General features: G+C 42.0%; 1 protein-coding gene across 4 annotated transcripts in view; it reads left to right on the top strand.

The window, feature by feature from the left end:
* The window catches only part of LOC149227922 (NAD(P)-binding Rossmann-fold superfamily protein), a 380,332-nt gene that overhangs the window by 324,088 nt on the left and 39,473 nt on the right, over positions 1 to 16,771 (top strand). The window contains exon 6 of one of the 4 annotated variants that reach the window (XM_089377987.1): positions 1,336 to 1,528. The exons of the other annotated variants lie outside the window; for them this stretch is intronic. Within the exon in view, the coding sequence (XP_089234113.1) occupies positions 1,336 to 1,343 (8 nt within the window). The 3' untranslated portion in view covers positions 1,344 to 1,528. Of the gene's footprint in view, positions 1 to 1,335; positions 1,529 to 16,771 lie in introns of those variants that run through there. 4 annotated transcript variants of the gene reach the window in all.

The raw sequence follows: 16,771 nt of genomic DNA, 5'->3' as shown, positions 1-16,771 counted from the left end.
TGGTTTAAGAGATATATTATTAATGTAGTCATGGTACTCCTCCTTGATATGGCACTCTCTCATTATTATTTCAGCAATCAATTGGAAAATATATTTAATAATGTTAAGATCAAATTACAAGGGTTCTTCCAAATCAGCCTCACCAAAGAAATGTTCATGCTTCCTTTGAGGCACCCCTTTGAGTCCTCATCGAATTGTATAAATAAACAAGGTATGAAGGCTCATACAATCATCATCGAATGGAAAGGATCATCAATAGGTTCTGCAATTTCATAAGGCATTCTTCTGCGGAAAACTTCAGATGGGTTTGAGGCAGTTTGTATGGTTACTTTGAAGGTGGTCTATGGCAACTCTATAAGAGCTTACATCTTTGTGGCTCGCTAGCTCTCTGAGGCATTCATATCGTCATAGCTCGCACTCTTTTATCTGTTGTAGCTCTACAATAGCTCACATATATGTGGCCTTTTTTTATGATGATCCTCTCTCATAACAATGTACTATGTCTCGCTTTCTAGATAACATTACAAGTGTTATATATGCCTCGATCTATGGCTTGCTCTATGGCTTAGATTACAATGTCTATGGCTTGCACAGGTTCATAGTATGGCTTGCACAGTAACTCAACATTCTCTATCGTAGAGGCTCTATATATGAAGGCTCGTTATATATGAAGGATGGTATTCATTGAAGTCTCGCTATATATGAAGGATTGTTTTCTTTGAAGGCTCGCTATTTATATGAATTCTCGCACTTATTGAAGGCTCGTACTCATTGAAGACTCACACTTTGGTTTCAGAGATCGCACACATAATATAATATCGTATCACTTGATTCAATGTCAACGCACTATATTACTGTGGCATCATTGTTCAAGTAACTCGCATCTGATGACTCGTTTTGTATACTCAATTACTCACTCTTCTACTATAGTGGCTTGATCTTCTATCACTATGGTTCATATAGTTGTAGATCGCATGTTATGTTTCTATGGCTTCTATGGCTGGCTTATCTATCCTCTATAGGTTGAAGTTTGTATTTACTCTTTTGTAGAAGCTCTCAATTACCTTATAATGGCTCATGTTTACTCTCTTCTTTGTGGTTGGTACTATCTCCTTGTAAGTAACTCATCATTTGGTATATGGACTCGCATCAAGAACTTCTAGACAGAGATACTCTTTGGGTATGACAATCAGATATGTTGGACGTAATACTTATATGGAAATATAGACTATATGATTGTATAATAGAGTGCCTTGATATTTATATGACAATAAAAATGCAGTAACCCTGACAGCAATAGTGACTACAATGATTTGGTAATGACCTTGATTGCAGTGATATGACAGTGGCTTTGATGGAAGTTATATGGAAGTGACCTAATGATGTCTGTAACCTCAAGTCAGTATGATTGTGGTAGTGTATAGATAAGGATGTATGGCAACTCATGTATCAATGATGATGTTCCTTATGACATGGATATTACTTCTCGTGACAATGATATGGCATCAACTCCCTAGAGATCAGATCATTCAGTTCACAAATGTAGTGAACTGACTTGGGTTGGCCCTAAGAGGCTTGATGTAACTGATATTGTACTTTGTATCTTAACTAAACATTTAATGAATCTCTAATAGAAGAAGAATCTGGTTGGGTTTTCCCCCTTGTGGGGTATTTCCCTAGTCCCTGACCTAAATTCTGGTGTCTCTATTGTGCATGCTTTTCTTCTACTATTCTTTATTGTTTTGTTGCATTATTGATGATATTGTTCTCTCTACATAATTGCTAATGATAAAATGATATTATGGGGTGAATGTTATATGAAAATGTTGAAAAGTTTAAAATTGCAATTATCTACAGCAAAGAACAATCTAGCCCTAAAAATTAACACTTTGAAGGGGAGGGGCATGTTAAGTCCTATATAAAATTTATGTTAACCCCAAAACCCGTTATTAAGCCCTAGATATTGAGTGATTACATTTATATTGTTATTATCGTCATGTAGGCTAGAACCCCTCATGGTCCCATTTTATTATAATTGTCTTCTTTGTGTCCTATATATATACTAAGGAAGCTTAGTTTTAGGATCATCAAATATTGTCTTGTTCATTGTATTTATTGTATAAGGTGGTTCCCCCCTCTAAGTGGACAATACTTATTGCTTTCTTATCATTTTTAAGGCACAAGGATCATAACAAAAACACTTTTGGAGTAAGCTTGAAAGCTAAAACTAATGTGGTTAATGCTTTTTTGTAAATTTCTAAATATTTATTTCTCAAAATTCAAATGATCTATGCATTATGATTCTTAAATGTTCGCCCACTTGGGGGATTTATTGAATATATTTTGTGTGTTTATAAACTTAGAACATATTTTTGTGAGACCAAACGTCTTTAGTAATGGAAAATATGTTTTGGTAATATGTAGTATATTCTTTTAATTTATTACTCATTTTCTTAATTACTTAATAACATGCTCATTGATCACATAATATCTCATTCATATGATTACAATCCATCATAAATGAAACAAAATCATAACATATCCAAATTCATTCATGCCATCATAGATGCCATAATATGACCAATTTGCCACGAGAAACGAGTACAAGGGGATGGGGGCAATCATTTATTATCTTGAAGGAGATGTAGAATTTGTATTTTCTTAGGGCTTAGGGAACATAACAAACAATGAAGCGGAAATTATCACCTTATAATTAGGCATTGTGATTCTAAAGGGAAAAGGAGTTTGGTGAGCATCGGTTATGTGAGACTCTACTATACTAACCAAAGAACTACGTTCTATAACCCTTTAGAAGTCCTACATTTAAATATGCTAATGCAAAGAATCTTTGTAGAAGTCTATGCAATGGAGTGAGTTTATTTTTTTTCAGTATACTAGTATACTTAAACAAACTAGTCAATGCCCAAGCGAACATAGGGGCTTAACTAGTGGAGGGGATATATGGTATCAACAAGGTGGGTTTCCACCTTGCCCCTTAAGGCGACATTAAATTAAGGGTGAGCATCCCTCATGATACACTTAGCATAGCATGCAAATCACAAGGGTCCCCCTTAATGCGACATTTAAATTAAGGGTGAGCATCCCTCATGATACACTTAGCATAGCATGCAAGTCACAAGGGAGGGAAACTAAATGCAATTGCAGATCTAACATCCTTTCATGCTCATTCATTTGCGGTGGCAAATAATATTGCGTATGATGGCATCTCATTGGAATAAATGTGTGATTTCAATTGTTGAAATTAGAATGTGTTGTCACCCATCTCCTCAATTGTTTCTCAATTGAAAAATTGGTGCTTTGCTAAGCTTTTCCCTTCAACTAGGTTGTTTCACTCATGTCTTTGATTTCTTTATCTTTGATCTTGTTTGTGACATGTATATTTAAGGTGGATATGTGGAGTTGGAAGCAAGTTTGAAATTCCCATTTTTCTCAGGACTTCAGTATAGGGCTTTTATGGTGTTTGCTTGGTGTGTAGAATGGATTATGGGAAGAGTGTTGCTTCTCTAGGTGGTGGCCTATCAAGGGAATTAATGATGAAAGCAATGTGGTTTAGGGAAGCTTCAATTGGAAAATTGGTAAGTGGTCTACCCTTTGATGGCCCAGTATCATTGTTGTCAAGGATGTTGTCTTCTCTATGAATTGAATGAGGTTCAAAGGGGAATCATGCAAAATCACAAGGGTGTAGTAGAAGCCTAGTGCAACAATTTGAATTGGGAAATTGTTGGAAACAATATTAATACTGAGAGGGGGTTGAATCAGTATTCAGGCTCATTTTTATCACTTTATGCCAATTTACTTTTCTTATTCAAACTTGGAAACCATCCATATAAACCACTGCAACATATCATATGGCAGCAATATGGAATCAACATATGTTAAGTTATGGTATGTTCTATGCTTATAACAGTTTACTTCTTTTTGTTATTATATTCCTCCGATTAGCAATCACATGTACATAAAGTAAAGTGTAGATAGAACATTAAACGATCGACAGAAAACAAGCCAAGACAAGAGACACAAGATGTGGCGGCTAGCCAGGGACAAACCCCACAATGTGTGGGGAAACCCTTTGATCAAATCTTCTTTTATCTTCAATAATTCAGCAGAGAGAAATAGTACAATAAATCTTATTCATATCAGCAGTAGCAAACCCTAGATCAGTAGCATCAGCATTAGCGGCTTCATTATCAAACTAGGGCAGACCATATCTCACAAACCGACAGTCGAATTGACTTCATTCCACCACCAAAAGTTTCAGCTTCCAGAGGAGGTTCAGATGAACCTACAGCGCAGTTCAGATGAGGAGATCCTCTAGGCCATGCAAGTCAATCTTTACTTCTGCAGTTGCAGCTTCAGTTTCAGCAGTTTCCGGCTTCAAACTAGGGCAGTCGATATCTTGCAAACCATTCGTCGGATTGACTTCATTCCACCACCAAAAGTTGCGGCTTTCAGAGGAGGTTCAGATGAACCTACAGCGCAGTTTAGATAAGGAGATCTTCTAGGCCACGCAAGTCAATCTTTACTTCTGTAGTTGCAGCGTCAGTTTCAGTAGTTTCCGGCTTCAAACTAGGGCAGTCGATATCTTGCAAACCGTTCGTCGGATTGATTTCATTCCACCACCAAAAGTTGCGGCTTTCAGAGGAGGTTCAGATGAACCTACAGTGCAGTTCAGATGAGGAGATCTTCTAGGCCACGCAAGTCAATCTTTACTTCTGCAGTTGCAGCAGTTGCAACTTCAAATTCAACAGCTTCCGGCTTCACATGTGTGAGAGAGAGAGAGACCCATTTCAGCGCAGTAGAGAAGAGACTCATATCTGCGCAGTAGAGAGAGAGAGATGTGATGAGATGAGTGAGTCTAAATGAGGAAAAGTCCTCTTATATTTATACACAACGTTGATGGGTGAATAGATGCGACTGTTGGGCTTCTGAGCCTACATGAGTTGTAAGTCGGCTTGATAATAATTCCATTATCAAAATAAATTCATATCTCCATGAATACTTATCGGAATTGGATGATCTTTATATCAACCCTACACCTCTCGACGAGAGGAATCTCATAAAAATATTATCAGCCATGAATAAGATGACCCACATGAAGTTTTGCCCTGGTTGCCAATTTTAACACTCCCTCTCAACCATGGAGAACTTCATCTGCAATCTGTCTATCGGTTGTTACTATTCATCCATCAAATGCACTGCCCTGTAGAGCCTGACCCTTGCCCTGCTCTGCTCTATTCTACCTGTTCTGCTTTGTCTTGTTCTGCCTGCACTGATCTGTACTGTTTTGCTCTGTTCTACTCTGCTCTTGCATTGTTCTGTTCTGCTCTGCTTTTGTCCGAATTATGAAGAAGAAGAAATGATCGAGGATGTATCATACTGACTCAAAGTCAGTCTCAGAGTATGTACCACTGGTCCCAGACCAGTCTCAACCAACCCAAAGTCAGCGTCATAGTGAGTACAACTCCAATGGTCCCAGACCAATATCATCCTCCACTGACTCAAAGTCAGTCTCAGAGTATGTACCACTGATCTCAGACCAGTCTCAACCGACCCGAAGTCAGCGTCATAGTATGGTACAACTCCTACCACTGGTCCCAGACCAGTATCATTGATCCCAGATCAATGGAGGTCATCCTAGCGTAGGGAGTATGGTAGTTACAACGATGCGTCCATCGGTACTACTATGGTCCCTAACTTCATTTCCCTGCTCATTGATCAAATGAGAGGTACTTCCCATGAGTCCCAGACTGCATGGGTAGGATGCCTCGACAGGAGAACTAATCAATCCTGTCCTCACAGGAGAACACATCAATCCTGCTACAATTACCATGGAGAACACATCAATCCAGACCTCACAGGAGAACTAATCATCCTGCTACACAGGAGAGTGAATCATCCTGTTCCACAAGAGAGCGAATCATCTTCTCCCACAAGAGAGCGAATCATCTTGTTCGAGTGTGCACCACCAGGGGAGGGTGAGTCACCCTGTGGTCATATGTTGCTCCAGTAGGAACCGCAAGCCCTTAGAGCTCCCAGAGCTCAATGTATGCAACATGTAGGACCCTTGTACAAAGGTTTCTTGCCGACTCCAAGTCGTTTTGGAAAATCACAGATTAGATCTTTCCTCGGGGCTTTGGCAAGGTGTATCAACCTGTACATCATCTTAATGTGATGGATCTTCCTTGCTCATCAACTTACCATATCCCAGATGATGTCTATCTGCTAGAACAATTGACGAATACGGGATTCCTCAATAATCGAATCCCACCTCTGGTTGTTACAGAGAATCACAATGGTATCCAATGTAAATCCAAACAGCTCACTGAAGAGCTTTCGCAACTAGACTGCCTCACACGAGGTTATGCTAGCAACAATATTTCCTGCTTCGACGGTGCTCAAAGCTATCGACTTCTGCTTCCTGCTCATCCAGGATATCGAAGAAGATCCCAAGGTGAAACAGTACCCGGAAGTGCTCTTACGGTCCACCACACTGCTTGCCCAATCAGTATATCCAAGTAGTCTCACATCTCCGGCAGTGTATCTTAATCCATGAGAGATTATGTCCTGAAGACATCTCAGAAGATTCTTGGCATCAATCCAGTGAGGCTTAACCAAATATGAGCTCACAATGCTAACTTCAAAACATATGTTCGGACAGAGGTTCACCAAGAACATCAATGCGAATGAGTTTTTGAAACTCAGAGGCATTTCCCAAGTCTGGTCCGACATCACTACCATATAACTTCTAAAAGTTAAGATCCTCGAGGTAGTCACAGGCTTGCAGTCCATCATACCGAATCTTTCCAATATATTTACCACATATTTTCCTTGAGATAGGAAAATTTCCCTTGGCTTTTGCTACACTTCAAGTCCTTGGTCCTTCATTTCAAATTCAAAAGCCATCTCCCTCTAACATTTGTGAATGAGAGGGTTTGCACCTGTCAGAAAGAGGTCATCCACATACAATACCAGTATGAGAGGCTTGTCATCTTCAACCTTAAAGTAAAGGTTAGGATTGGCTTCACTCCTAGTGAATCCCAGCTTCATCAAGTAGCTATCGATCCTCTCATTCCATGTTCGGGGTGCTTGCTTCAGCCCATAGAGAGCTTTCTTCAACCTGCATACATGAGATTTTCGATCATAAATCTCAAATCCTTCGGGTTGCTCCACGTAGACCTCTTCTTTGATCGAGCCATGCAAGAACGCAGTCTTGACATCCATCTGATGTAGGTTCCATCCTTGTGAAGCGGCAAGGGCTATGATCGAGCGGATGGTCGTATATCTAGCAACAGGTGCAAATATCTCATCATAGTCTATACCTCCCTTTTGGGAGAAACCTCGAGCAACAAAACGAGCCTTATACTTTTCCGTGCTTCCATCTGCTGCTTGCTTTATCTTGAGTTATGGTATGTTCTATGCTTATAATAGTTTACTTCTTTTTCTTATTATATTCCACCGATTAGCAATCACATGTACATAAAGTAAAGTGTAGATAGAACATTAAACGATCGACAGAAAACAAGCCAAGACAAGAGACACAAGATGTGGCGGCTAGCCAGGGACAAACCCCACAATGTGTGGCGAAACCCTTTGATCAAATCCTCTTTTATCTTCAATAATTCAGCAGAGAGAAATAGTACAATAAATCTGATTCATATCAGCAGTAGCAAACCCTAGATCAGTAGCATCAGCATTAGCGGCTTCATTATCAAACTAGGGCAGACCATATCTCACAAACCGACAGTCGGATTGACTTCATTCCACCACCAAAAGTTTCGGCTTCCAGAGGAGGTTCAGATGAACCTACAGCGCAGTTCAGATGAGGAGGTCTTCTAGGCCACGCAAGTCAATCTTTACTTCTGCAGTTGCAGCTTCAGTTTCAGCAGTTTCCGGCTTCAAACTAGGGCAGTCGATATCTTGCAAACCGTTCGTCGGATTGACTTCATTCCACCACCAAAAGTTGTGGCTTTCAGAGGAGGTTCAGATGAACCTACAGCACAGTTCAGATGAGGAGATCTTTTAGGCCACACAAGTCAATCTTTACTTCTGCAATTGCAGCTTCAGTTTCAGCAGTTTCCGGCTTCAAACTAGGGCAGTCGATATCTTGCAAACCGTTCGTCGGATTGACTTCATTCCACCACCAAAAGTTGCGGCTTTCAGAGGAGGTTCAGATGAACCTACAGCGCAGTTCAGATGAGGAGATCTTCTAGGCCACGCAAGCCAATCTTTACTTCTGCAGTTGCAGCTTCAAATTCAACAGCTTCCGGCTTCACATGTGTGAGAGAGAGAGAGACCCATTTCAGCGCACTAGAGAAGAGACTCATATCTGCGCAGTAGAGAGAGAGAGATGTGATGAGATGAGTGAGTCTAAATGAGGAAAAGTCCTCTTATATTTATACACAACGTTGGTGGGTGAATAGATGCGACTGTTGGGCTTCTGAACCTACATGAGTTGTAGGTCGGCTTGATAATAATTCCATAATCAAAATAAATTCATATCTCCATGAATACTTATTAGAATTGGATGATCTTTATATCAATCCTACACCTCTCGACGAGAGGAATCTCATAAAAATAATATCAGCCATGAATAGGATGACCCACATGAAGTTTTGCCCTGGTTGTGAATTTTAACAACATACAAGCACACACCATGAGCATCATATACATAAGACACAACGTTTTATGTGGAAACCCTTTCGGGAAAAAGCCACCAAAGCTTGTTGTTGTTATTGATGTAAAACAAGTGCACCTACTTTATTACATCAATATGTTTTGTGAGTCACCACTCACAGGAAGTACCAACTCCCTTTGATTGTTTGCTAGCACCCACTAGCAGGAAGCATCAACTCCCTCCTTTTGTAAACACCTGCCCAGCTTACCAGGAGCACCAACTACACGGATTTGTTGCAAGCACCAACTTGCAGGAGGCACCAACCCCCAAGCCTTCCCAAGCACCCACTAGAGATGGAAGCATGAACTTCCCGTATGCAAGCTCCAACCCACACCCAGCAAGGAACTCAATGTTCTTTATAATGTGCATCCACATTTCCTGATATTAGCTCGGTTCTCTTCACATCCTTGCTCACTCTGTAGCAGATCACTACTCTTCTCAACAGTAGTCACTCATTACAAGCCACACAACATTCTGTTCTTTGTTCTTCATTAGCATACACTTAACTCTCGACCTTCTATTCCTCGGGCTCTCTCAGCCTCTCACACCACAACACCACACTACTCACGACCCTCTGTCCACTGCACATAGCATCACACTCTTCTCAGCCTTCTATCTCTGCACAGGTACCTTCGGCTTTTCACATAGAAAAACTGGCTCTCTCTCTCGGGGTCACTTTCTTCTGCTTAGGCACACTCCACCTTTCACAGCAGAATAGGCTCACTTAGCCTCACATGCAACAGCGCACACCACTCAGAGCTCTAGACACAACTCTCTCACAACAATGTTGCTTTCCCCCATTTTGCTCAACTGGGCTACTCTGTTTTGTTCCTCTGCTACTCACTGGTCAATGTTTCCACTATTGTCCTGTATCCACATTGCTCGAGTGTACCTCGGCAAGGCTCTTCCATTTTGTTGTTGCGTCTGACTTGGTCTCTACCACTGCATTAAACATGAGAATGGGCACCTGAGTGTTTCTCCATATTGAGAATTAATTCTCAGTCCACCTGCACACTTCAACCAGGCATTGTCCTCTCTGTGAACAAATCTCCTATCATTGAGGCTCTCCATGCTTATTCATGGTTTCACATAGCTTAACTGTACTTCGGCATGGCTTCTCTGATCTTCATTTAATTTATGAGATGTGTATCGGAGCACAGAATATGGCTTGTCTCACCTCAAGGCAGACCTAACACTCTTTTCTGCAAAATCGTGGTCCTTGCTACCTTGACCCAACGATCTTTGATAGTCATTATTACTCCTAAGACCAACTCCTCTGCGCAATTGTGGTCCTTGTTGCCGACTCATCCATCTGCCATACACCTTTGTACTGTTATATTGGAGCCACAACATATCGTAACTCATACAAGAGGAATGTTACGATATCACTCAGTTCTGATACCCTTATTTCCTTGGTGTTTGGCACCCATAACATTTTCTTTCTCATAAGACCGGGTCTGTGACCGTCGGCTTAGCATACCACTATAGTGTTATATTGGATGCCCTACATATCGTAACTTTTGCAAAGTCTCGATTGCGTTTTAGCTCCCTTTGCTTAGCCATCATCGCTTTTCATACTATAGGACCACTACCTGTGACTGCCAATATAACACTTAGGTGCCAAGCCTTCAGGCTCCTGTCGGGGACCTATCTCCTTGTGTTATAGCTCTCGCCCTTGGTTCTTTTGGGCTTCCACAACCAAGTGCTAGTATCGTCGGAGCCCCTTTCATCGTGACTTTCCTCATAGAGTATTTACATTGGAGTTACGAGATGCACAACCGCCGAAATGCTTCAGAGCACTTAGGTGCTATCACTGCCCTGCACCCTTAGTTCTTTGGGTCTCCATACAACCATGTGCTAGTTAATATCAGAGCCCCTTTTATCGTAACTTTTGCAAATTCCATTTGCGCATGAGTTACAAGGTCCTCAATCTCTCATATGCAGCATGATGACCTTTGATATAACGTCATGCTTTCGTCATTTCTCCACGTGGCGCCACCTGAGTGGTGACTCGTGTCACCCTGATTTGCCCCATTGGGCCACCGAAAATGCCAAAACAAGTTACCACATGTCCATCATACTACCACGTCACGCTGACATCAATCACCACTTCAGCTCTTAACGACCAATCACCTGTTGCCATGTATCATGTCTGAGGAGAGAGAAAGGGTCCCATCAAGCCTTGGTTTTGCAACGAAGTCCTTTGTTAATTCTGCTACGCATCCCTCGGCACTTTTAACAATATCGGCAGCTCTAAACATCCCAACTTCTCAAAATTCAAGTGTTAAGAAGTTTCGAGGTTCCAATGGCTTCATCCTTCAGATATTCCGATATCCACCTACTCCGACGTCTGATGTGCCGATGACATTCAGCTTTCGATATTCCGATATGACCTGCTCTGAGGTTTCGATATTCCACTCTCCAATATAGTTTGCTCCAAGGTTCCGATATCGGGTCTCAATGTGCTCCAACCTCCGATATTTTTCCTTTCGCTCTGTTGATCTCTGATATTTCAGCCTGCTTAGGACTTCAAGACCCTGACGTTGACAAACCATAACTTTTGATCCAAGAGACCATTTTTAGACTTTCACACACCGTTGAAAAGCTCTTTCAGAGCACTTTCCAATGGAGAGGGTCTGATGTAGAATTTGAGCCCATTTGCTACCTATAAAATGATTGAAAACTCTCTATGATTCTTTGCTCATGGAATCCTGAACTCCCAACCACCATAGTCAAAATTTTATGGCTTCTCCAGTAAGCTTTCTACTATGATGATTGAAAAGTTTTGTAGATGTTCTATGCTAAGAGCAATTTCACTTTTCTCACAGCAATCATACAAGTAGATAAGCAAAATGCAGATAGAACATATAAGCAGATCTTACAGAAGACAAATTAGAAACAAGAAAAATGTATGTGTTTGTTTCGGCAGTCAACAGGATGCTTCAACCAGCAAAGTCTCCTTTGGTCAGCCAGCCCAGCATGTGTCACAACAACCCTCCAACCAGTAGATGAGTCAACCCAAGTCAGTTCTACAAAAGTCAACGCTGTCCTGAAAAGTCAACGCAGTGGCAGCAAGCTAAAAGTCAGCGCAGCAGCAAAACGGTCAACCCTTTGACCTCGATTTTTGTGCCAGGTAGTATGGCCTTCAAAAATCGAACCTCCCACAAGTTTTCAGCTTGTTTGGACCAAGCATTGACCAAAGTCAACGCTGGTCAAACTTCTGCGAAACCCTAGCAGCAGAAAAATCCTCTTCGTCCTTCCCACGTGTGGCTGAAATTCGTCCTCCAGGTAGCTCGTACTTTTTAGGATGAGAGAGGAAGATGTGAGTTGTGTTGTGATCAAATTCTCTCCAACTTTTCCTGTATATATATATCCATCAATGAGGGTGTTTGACACATCTGTTGGGCATGTGAGCCTACATTACAAAACTGGCTGACCTTTGCACATATAATTTATTAAGAATAATAAATTCAAAATATAAGTTCTGCTCATCGGATTAAGACTATTTTTATATGGATTTTACACCTCTCAGAAAGAGGAATCCAACAAAAATATTAGCCTCTTAATCTGAGCATCAGAACATGGAGTTTGGACCTAGTTGTCCAAATTTAACACTCCCTCTCAACTAGGGAGAACTCCATCTATTAGTGCAATTAACATCGTGAGTCATCCCGCTGAAACTTGCTTTGCTGGCTTCTTTATTTCAGAACAGAAGTGGGTTAGTCACAAAGACATCATTCCCCGACTGACATAATCAGTCCAGAGGTCCCAGACCTCACAAATCTTGATCCCAGATCAAGTGGTTGGACCATGCCATCCTAGATAGAGAGTACGGCAATCTCTGATGCGTCCATCAGTCTTTGCTAATAGTCTCTAGCTTTTCCACACCTCATTGGCCAAATGAGAGGTACTTCCCATGAGCCCTGAACTCAATGGGTAGGATGCATACGGGGCACAGATTAAATGAGTGGCGAACCAGCTCAATAATCACAAGGGTGGGGCAGAAGCATTATGAGTGCTTATAGCTCCGAGAAGCTATCCCCAAAGCCCCTCAGAGCTCCCAGAGCTCATCGTCCAACAGGACCCACATCATAGGGTCTTTCCACGACACCAAGACTCTCACGGAAGGTTAGGAACTTGACCTTCCCCAGGGGCTTAGTGAGAATATCCGCGACCTGCTCATCAGTTCCTATATGATCGAGCCTTACGGCGCCTCGCTGTACCATATCCCGGATAAAGTGGTACCTGATATCAATATGCTTGGATCGGTCGTGGAACACAGGATTCTCAGTCATACGAATCCCACTCTGATTATCACAGAGTATTACAGTGGTATCTAGCACATGTTGGAACAGCTCACTAAAGAGCTTCCTCAACCAAACTGCTTCACAACAGGCCATACTAGCAGCAATGTATTCGGCCTCCGCGGTGCTCAAAGCCACCGACTTCTGCTTCCTGCTCATCCATGAGATCGAAGCAGAACCAAGATTGAAACAGCATCCAGATGTGCTCTTACGATCCACCACACTGCCAGCCCAATCGGCATCAGTATATCCCCGGAGTATCACACTCCCGGCAGTGTATCTCAGCCCATGGTTTATCGTGCCCCGAAGATATCTCAAAAGATTCTTGGCACCAACCCAGTGAAAATGATGAGGCTCAACCATCTGTTGACTCAAAGTATTCACTGCAAAACATATGTCCGGACGGGTGTTCACTAAGAACATCAAAGCTCCTATGAGTTGACGATACTCAGTAGGATTGGCCAAGATAGGCCCTGCAGCGCTGCCACTCAACTTCTTAAAGTTGAGTTCCATTGGTGTCGACACGGACTTACAGTCCACCATCCCAAATCTTTCCAGAAGCTTCACAATATACTTTCCTTGAGAAAGGAAAATCTCTCTAGGTCTCTGCCAGACCTCCAGGCCTAGGAAATAGTGCATCAGTCCTAGGTCTTTCATCTCGAACTCAGCAGCAAGCTCCCTCTTACATTGATGAATGAGAGGGTCATCACCTGTCAGGAAGAGGTCGTCCACATACAGCACTAGAATGAGAGGCTTTCCTTCCTCAACCTTAAAGTAAAGGTTTGGATCAGCATTGCTTCGAGTGAAGCCCAGCTTCATCAAGTAACTATCCATCCTCTCATACCAAGCTCTGGGTGCTTGCTTTAACCCATAGAGGGCTTTCTTCAACCTGCAGACATAAGTGTCTCGATCTTGAACTTCAAATCCCAGAGGTTGTTCTACATACACCTCTTCCTTTATTGCACCATGCAGAAAAGCGGTCTTGACATCCATCTGATGAAGACTCCATCCTTGCATAGCAGTAAGGGCTATGATGGATCGGATGGTGGTATATCGAGCCACAGGTGCAAATATATCGTCATAGTCAATTCCTTCCTTTTGAGAGAAGCCACGGGCAACAAATCTTGCCTTAAACTTTTAAGCACTCCCATCAGATCCATGTTTAATCTTGTAGAGCCATTTAGCGGTGACAACAGATTTGTCCTTCGGTCTCGGGACCACATCCCAGACATCATTCTTCATAATAGCCTCATATTCTTCATGCATAGCATCCTTCCAGACTTGATGCTTGATGGCTTCTTCAAAAGATCCAGGTTCAGATTGTATAATAGTACTCATGGCAGCTAGATACCCTTGGTATCTACACGGCTTCTTGCTTTCTCGGAATGTTCCCCTTGGGGCAGCATGACCCTCAGCATCTTCGAGGGTGTCCCTGAGCCATGATGGCCTCTTTCCTAGAGAAGGGGAAGGATCAATAGGGTCCATTGGCCCTTCAACATCAGGCATAGTCTCATCCTGGGGTTCTTCCAGATTTCCAGGTCTTTCTTCATGGTTTTCTTCAGATCTAGGAAGATCTACTACTTTCTTCAGGGAAGCATCTTCGTCAAAAGTGACATCATGGCTTATCTCTACTTCCCTTTGACCAGGTACATAGACTCTATATGCCTTAGAAGTCTCACTGTAGCCCACAAACATTCCTTTCTTCCCAGTAGCATCCAGCTTACTTCTCTTTTCTTTCGGCACATGAAAATAGACAGGACATCCAAAAATTCTAAAATGTGAGACATCAGGTTTCTTACCAGAGAAAACCTCTTCGGGAGTTTTGGAGTCCAAAGCGGAATGAGGGCATCGGTTTTGAATGTACACAACAGTATTTGCAGCTTCTCCCCACAGAAACTTTGGAAGACCCTGGTCACATAGCATGGCACGGGCAGCTTCCACAATAGTCCTATTCTTGCGTTCAGCAACACCATTCTGCTCAGGAGTATATGCAGTGGTAGTCTCCCTCTTAATGCTAGCTTCTCTGCAAAAGTCTTTGAACTCATTTGACTCATATTCAGTGCCATTGTCAGTCCTCAAAATCTTGATCTTCTTTTCGGTCATATTTTCCACCAAGGCTTTGAAGGTATGGAACCACATGAAAGCCTCATCCTTCTTCTTCAAGAAGTATATCCAGGTTTTGCGAGAGAAGTCATCAGTAAATGTCATATAGTAAGAACATCCCCCCAGGGATGTTACAGGCAACATACCGGAAAGATCAGAATGGACCAGTTGCAATATCTCAGATGTCTTTGTGACACTTGAGGGGAAAGGTCCCCTTGTATGTTTTCCTTCAGCACAGCCCTTACATACACCTTTATGATTATTTCCAAAATCAGGCATCCCTGTCACCACCTTCCTTGCTTCGGGAAGAGCCTTGTAATGAAGGTGTCCAAATCTTCGGTGCCATAGTTCGGTTTGACGGATAGTATCACAAGTCATAGCTCTCAACGGACTCCCTCCAACCTGGTAGAGTGTACCAACTCTAAAACCAATTGAGATAGCTTCCTTGAAGCTCTTCTTCCACATGAGTACCTTTCCATCAGAGAAAGTTACATTGAATCCTTTGTCTTCCATGGCAGATACAGACACAAGGTTCTTCTTCAATTTGGGTACATAGAGTATATCTTGTAGATGGAGGACTTGTCCTTGAGACAAGTGGAGGGTCACAGTCCCGGTCCCTTTCACAGGATAAGTGGCATTATCCCCAAGGATAATTTCTAGATTAGTATCCCTTTCAACCATGTCAGAAAGTGCTTCCTTGAATCCGGTGATGTGTCTTGAGGCACCACTATCGATTAGCCAGACATCCATAGTGTCGGGCGGAGATGCAGCTGAGAGAGCAGATATTAGAATATACTCATTTCTTTTATCAACAACATTAGACTCCTCATACCTGGTATTTCTGGTCCTTTTAGAAGGTGGATGGTTTCCTTCAAAGTGAGCCTTCCTCTTTCCTTTGGATTTGTCATTTCTTTGATTCCCATTCCTTCGGTTGTCGTTGTTGTCGTCACTATCGGGAGAATTCTTCTGGAAGGGGCATTCTCTAGCATAGTGTCCAGTCCTATGGCAGGTGAAACATTTACCCTTCTTCTTTTGAGTCTTAGTCCTTCCTTTGTCCTTGGAACCACCAGAGTTTTTCTTTCGGGAATGAGCAACATAGGCAGCATTTCTTTCATTATCAAATTCCTTCATCCTTGTTTCTTCTTGCATACATCTAGACAGAAGCTCATCAAAGTTAGGGATGGTATTATTGTTGAGAATGGTAGTTGTGAATACTTTCCATTCATATGGAAGTCCTCCAAGTGCGGTGAGAACCATCTCACGATCAGCTATTGTCTCCCCAATAGCTAGCAGATTGTTCCTGGTTTCGGTCAACTTCATAAAGAAAGTTTGAATAGACTCGTCTCGGCCCTTCTTCATATTCTTCAACTTGTTCTTGAGGAATAGCACTTGGTTCACATTGTTTACTCGGAACATAAGTATCAGTTTGTCATACATCTCCTTGGATGTGCCTAGTTCAGATATGTAGGCAACCAGACTCTTATTTATGGATTCCCTGATCAGCAGCTTTGCTCTGATTTCTCCCTTCTTATACTCGTGTTTAACAGCAGCAGAGGCATTTGATGGAGGTTCTTGAATCTTCCCTGTCACATGATCTAGGAGATCATGATCTTCTAATTTGAGATCTAATAACATCTTCCAGGCATGGAAGTCATCACTTCCAGTCAGC

This window comes from Pinus tabuliformis, chromosome J, assembly GCF_031772625.1.
Source record: "Pinus tabuliformis cultivar Carrire ecotype Pingquan chromosome J, CPIR1, whole genome shotgun sequence".
NCBI classification, from domain to species: domain Eukaryota; kingdom Viridiplantae; phylum Streptophyta; class Pinopsida; order Pinales; family Pinaceae; genus Pinus; species Pinus tabuliformis.
The sequence above is the reverse complement of the archived record's forward strand: the minus strand, read 5'-3'. Positions and strand labels throughout refer to the sequence as shown.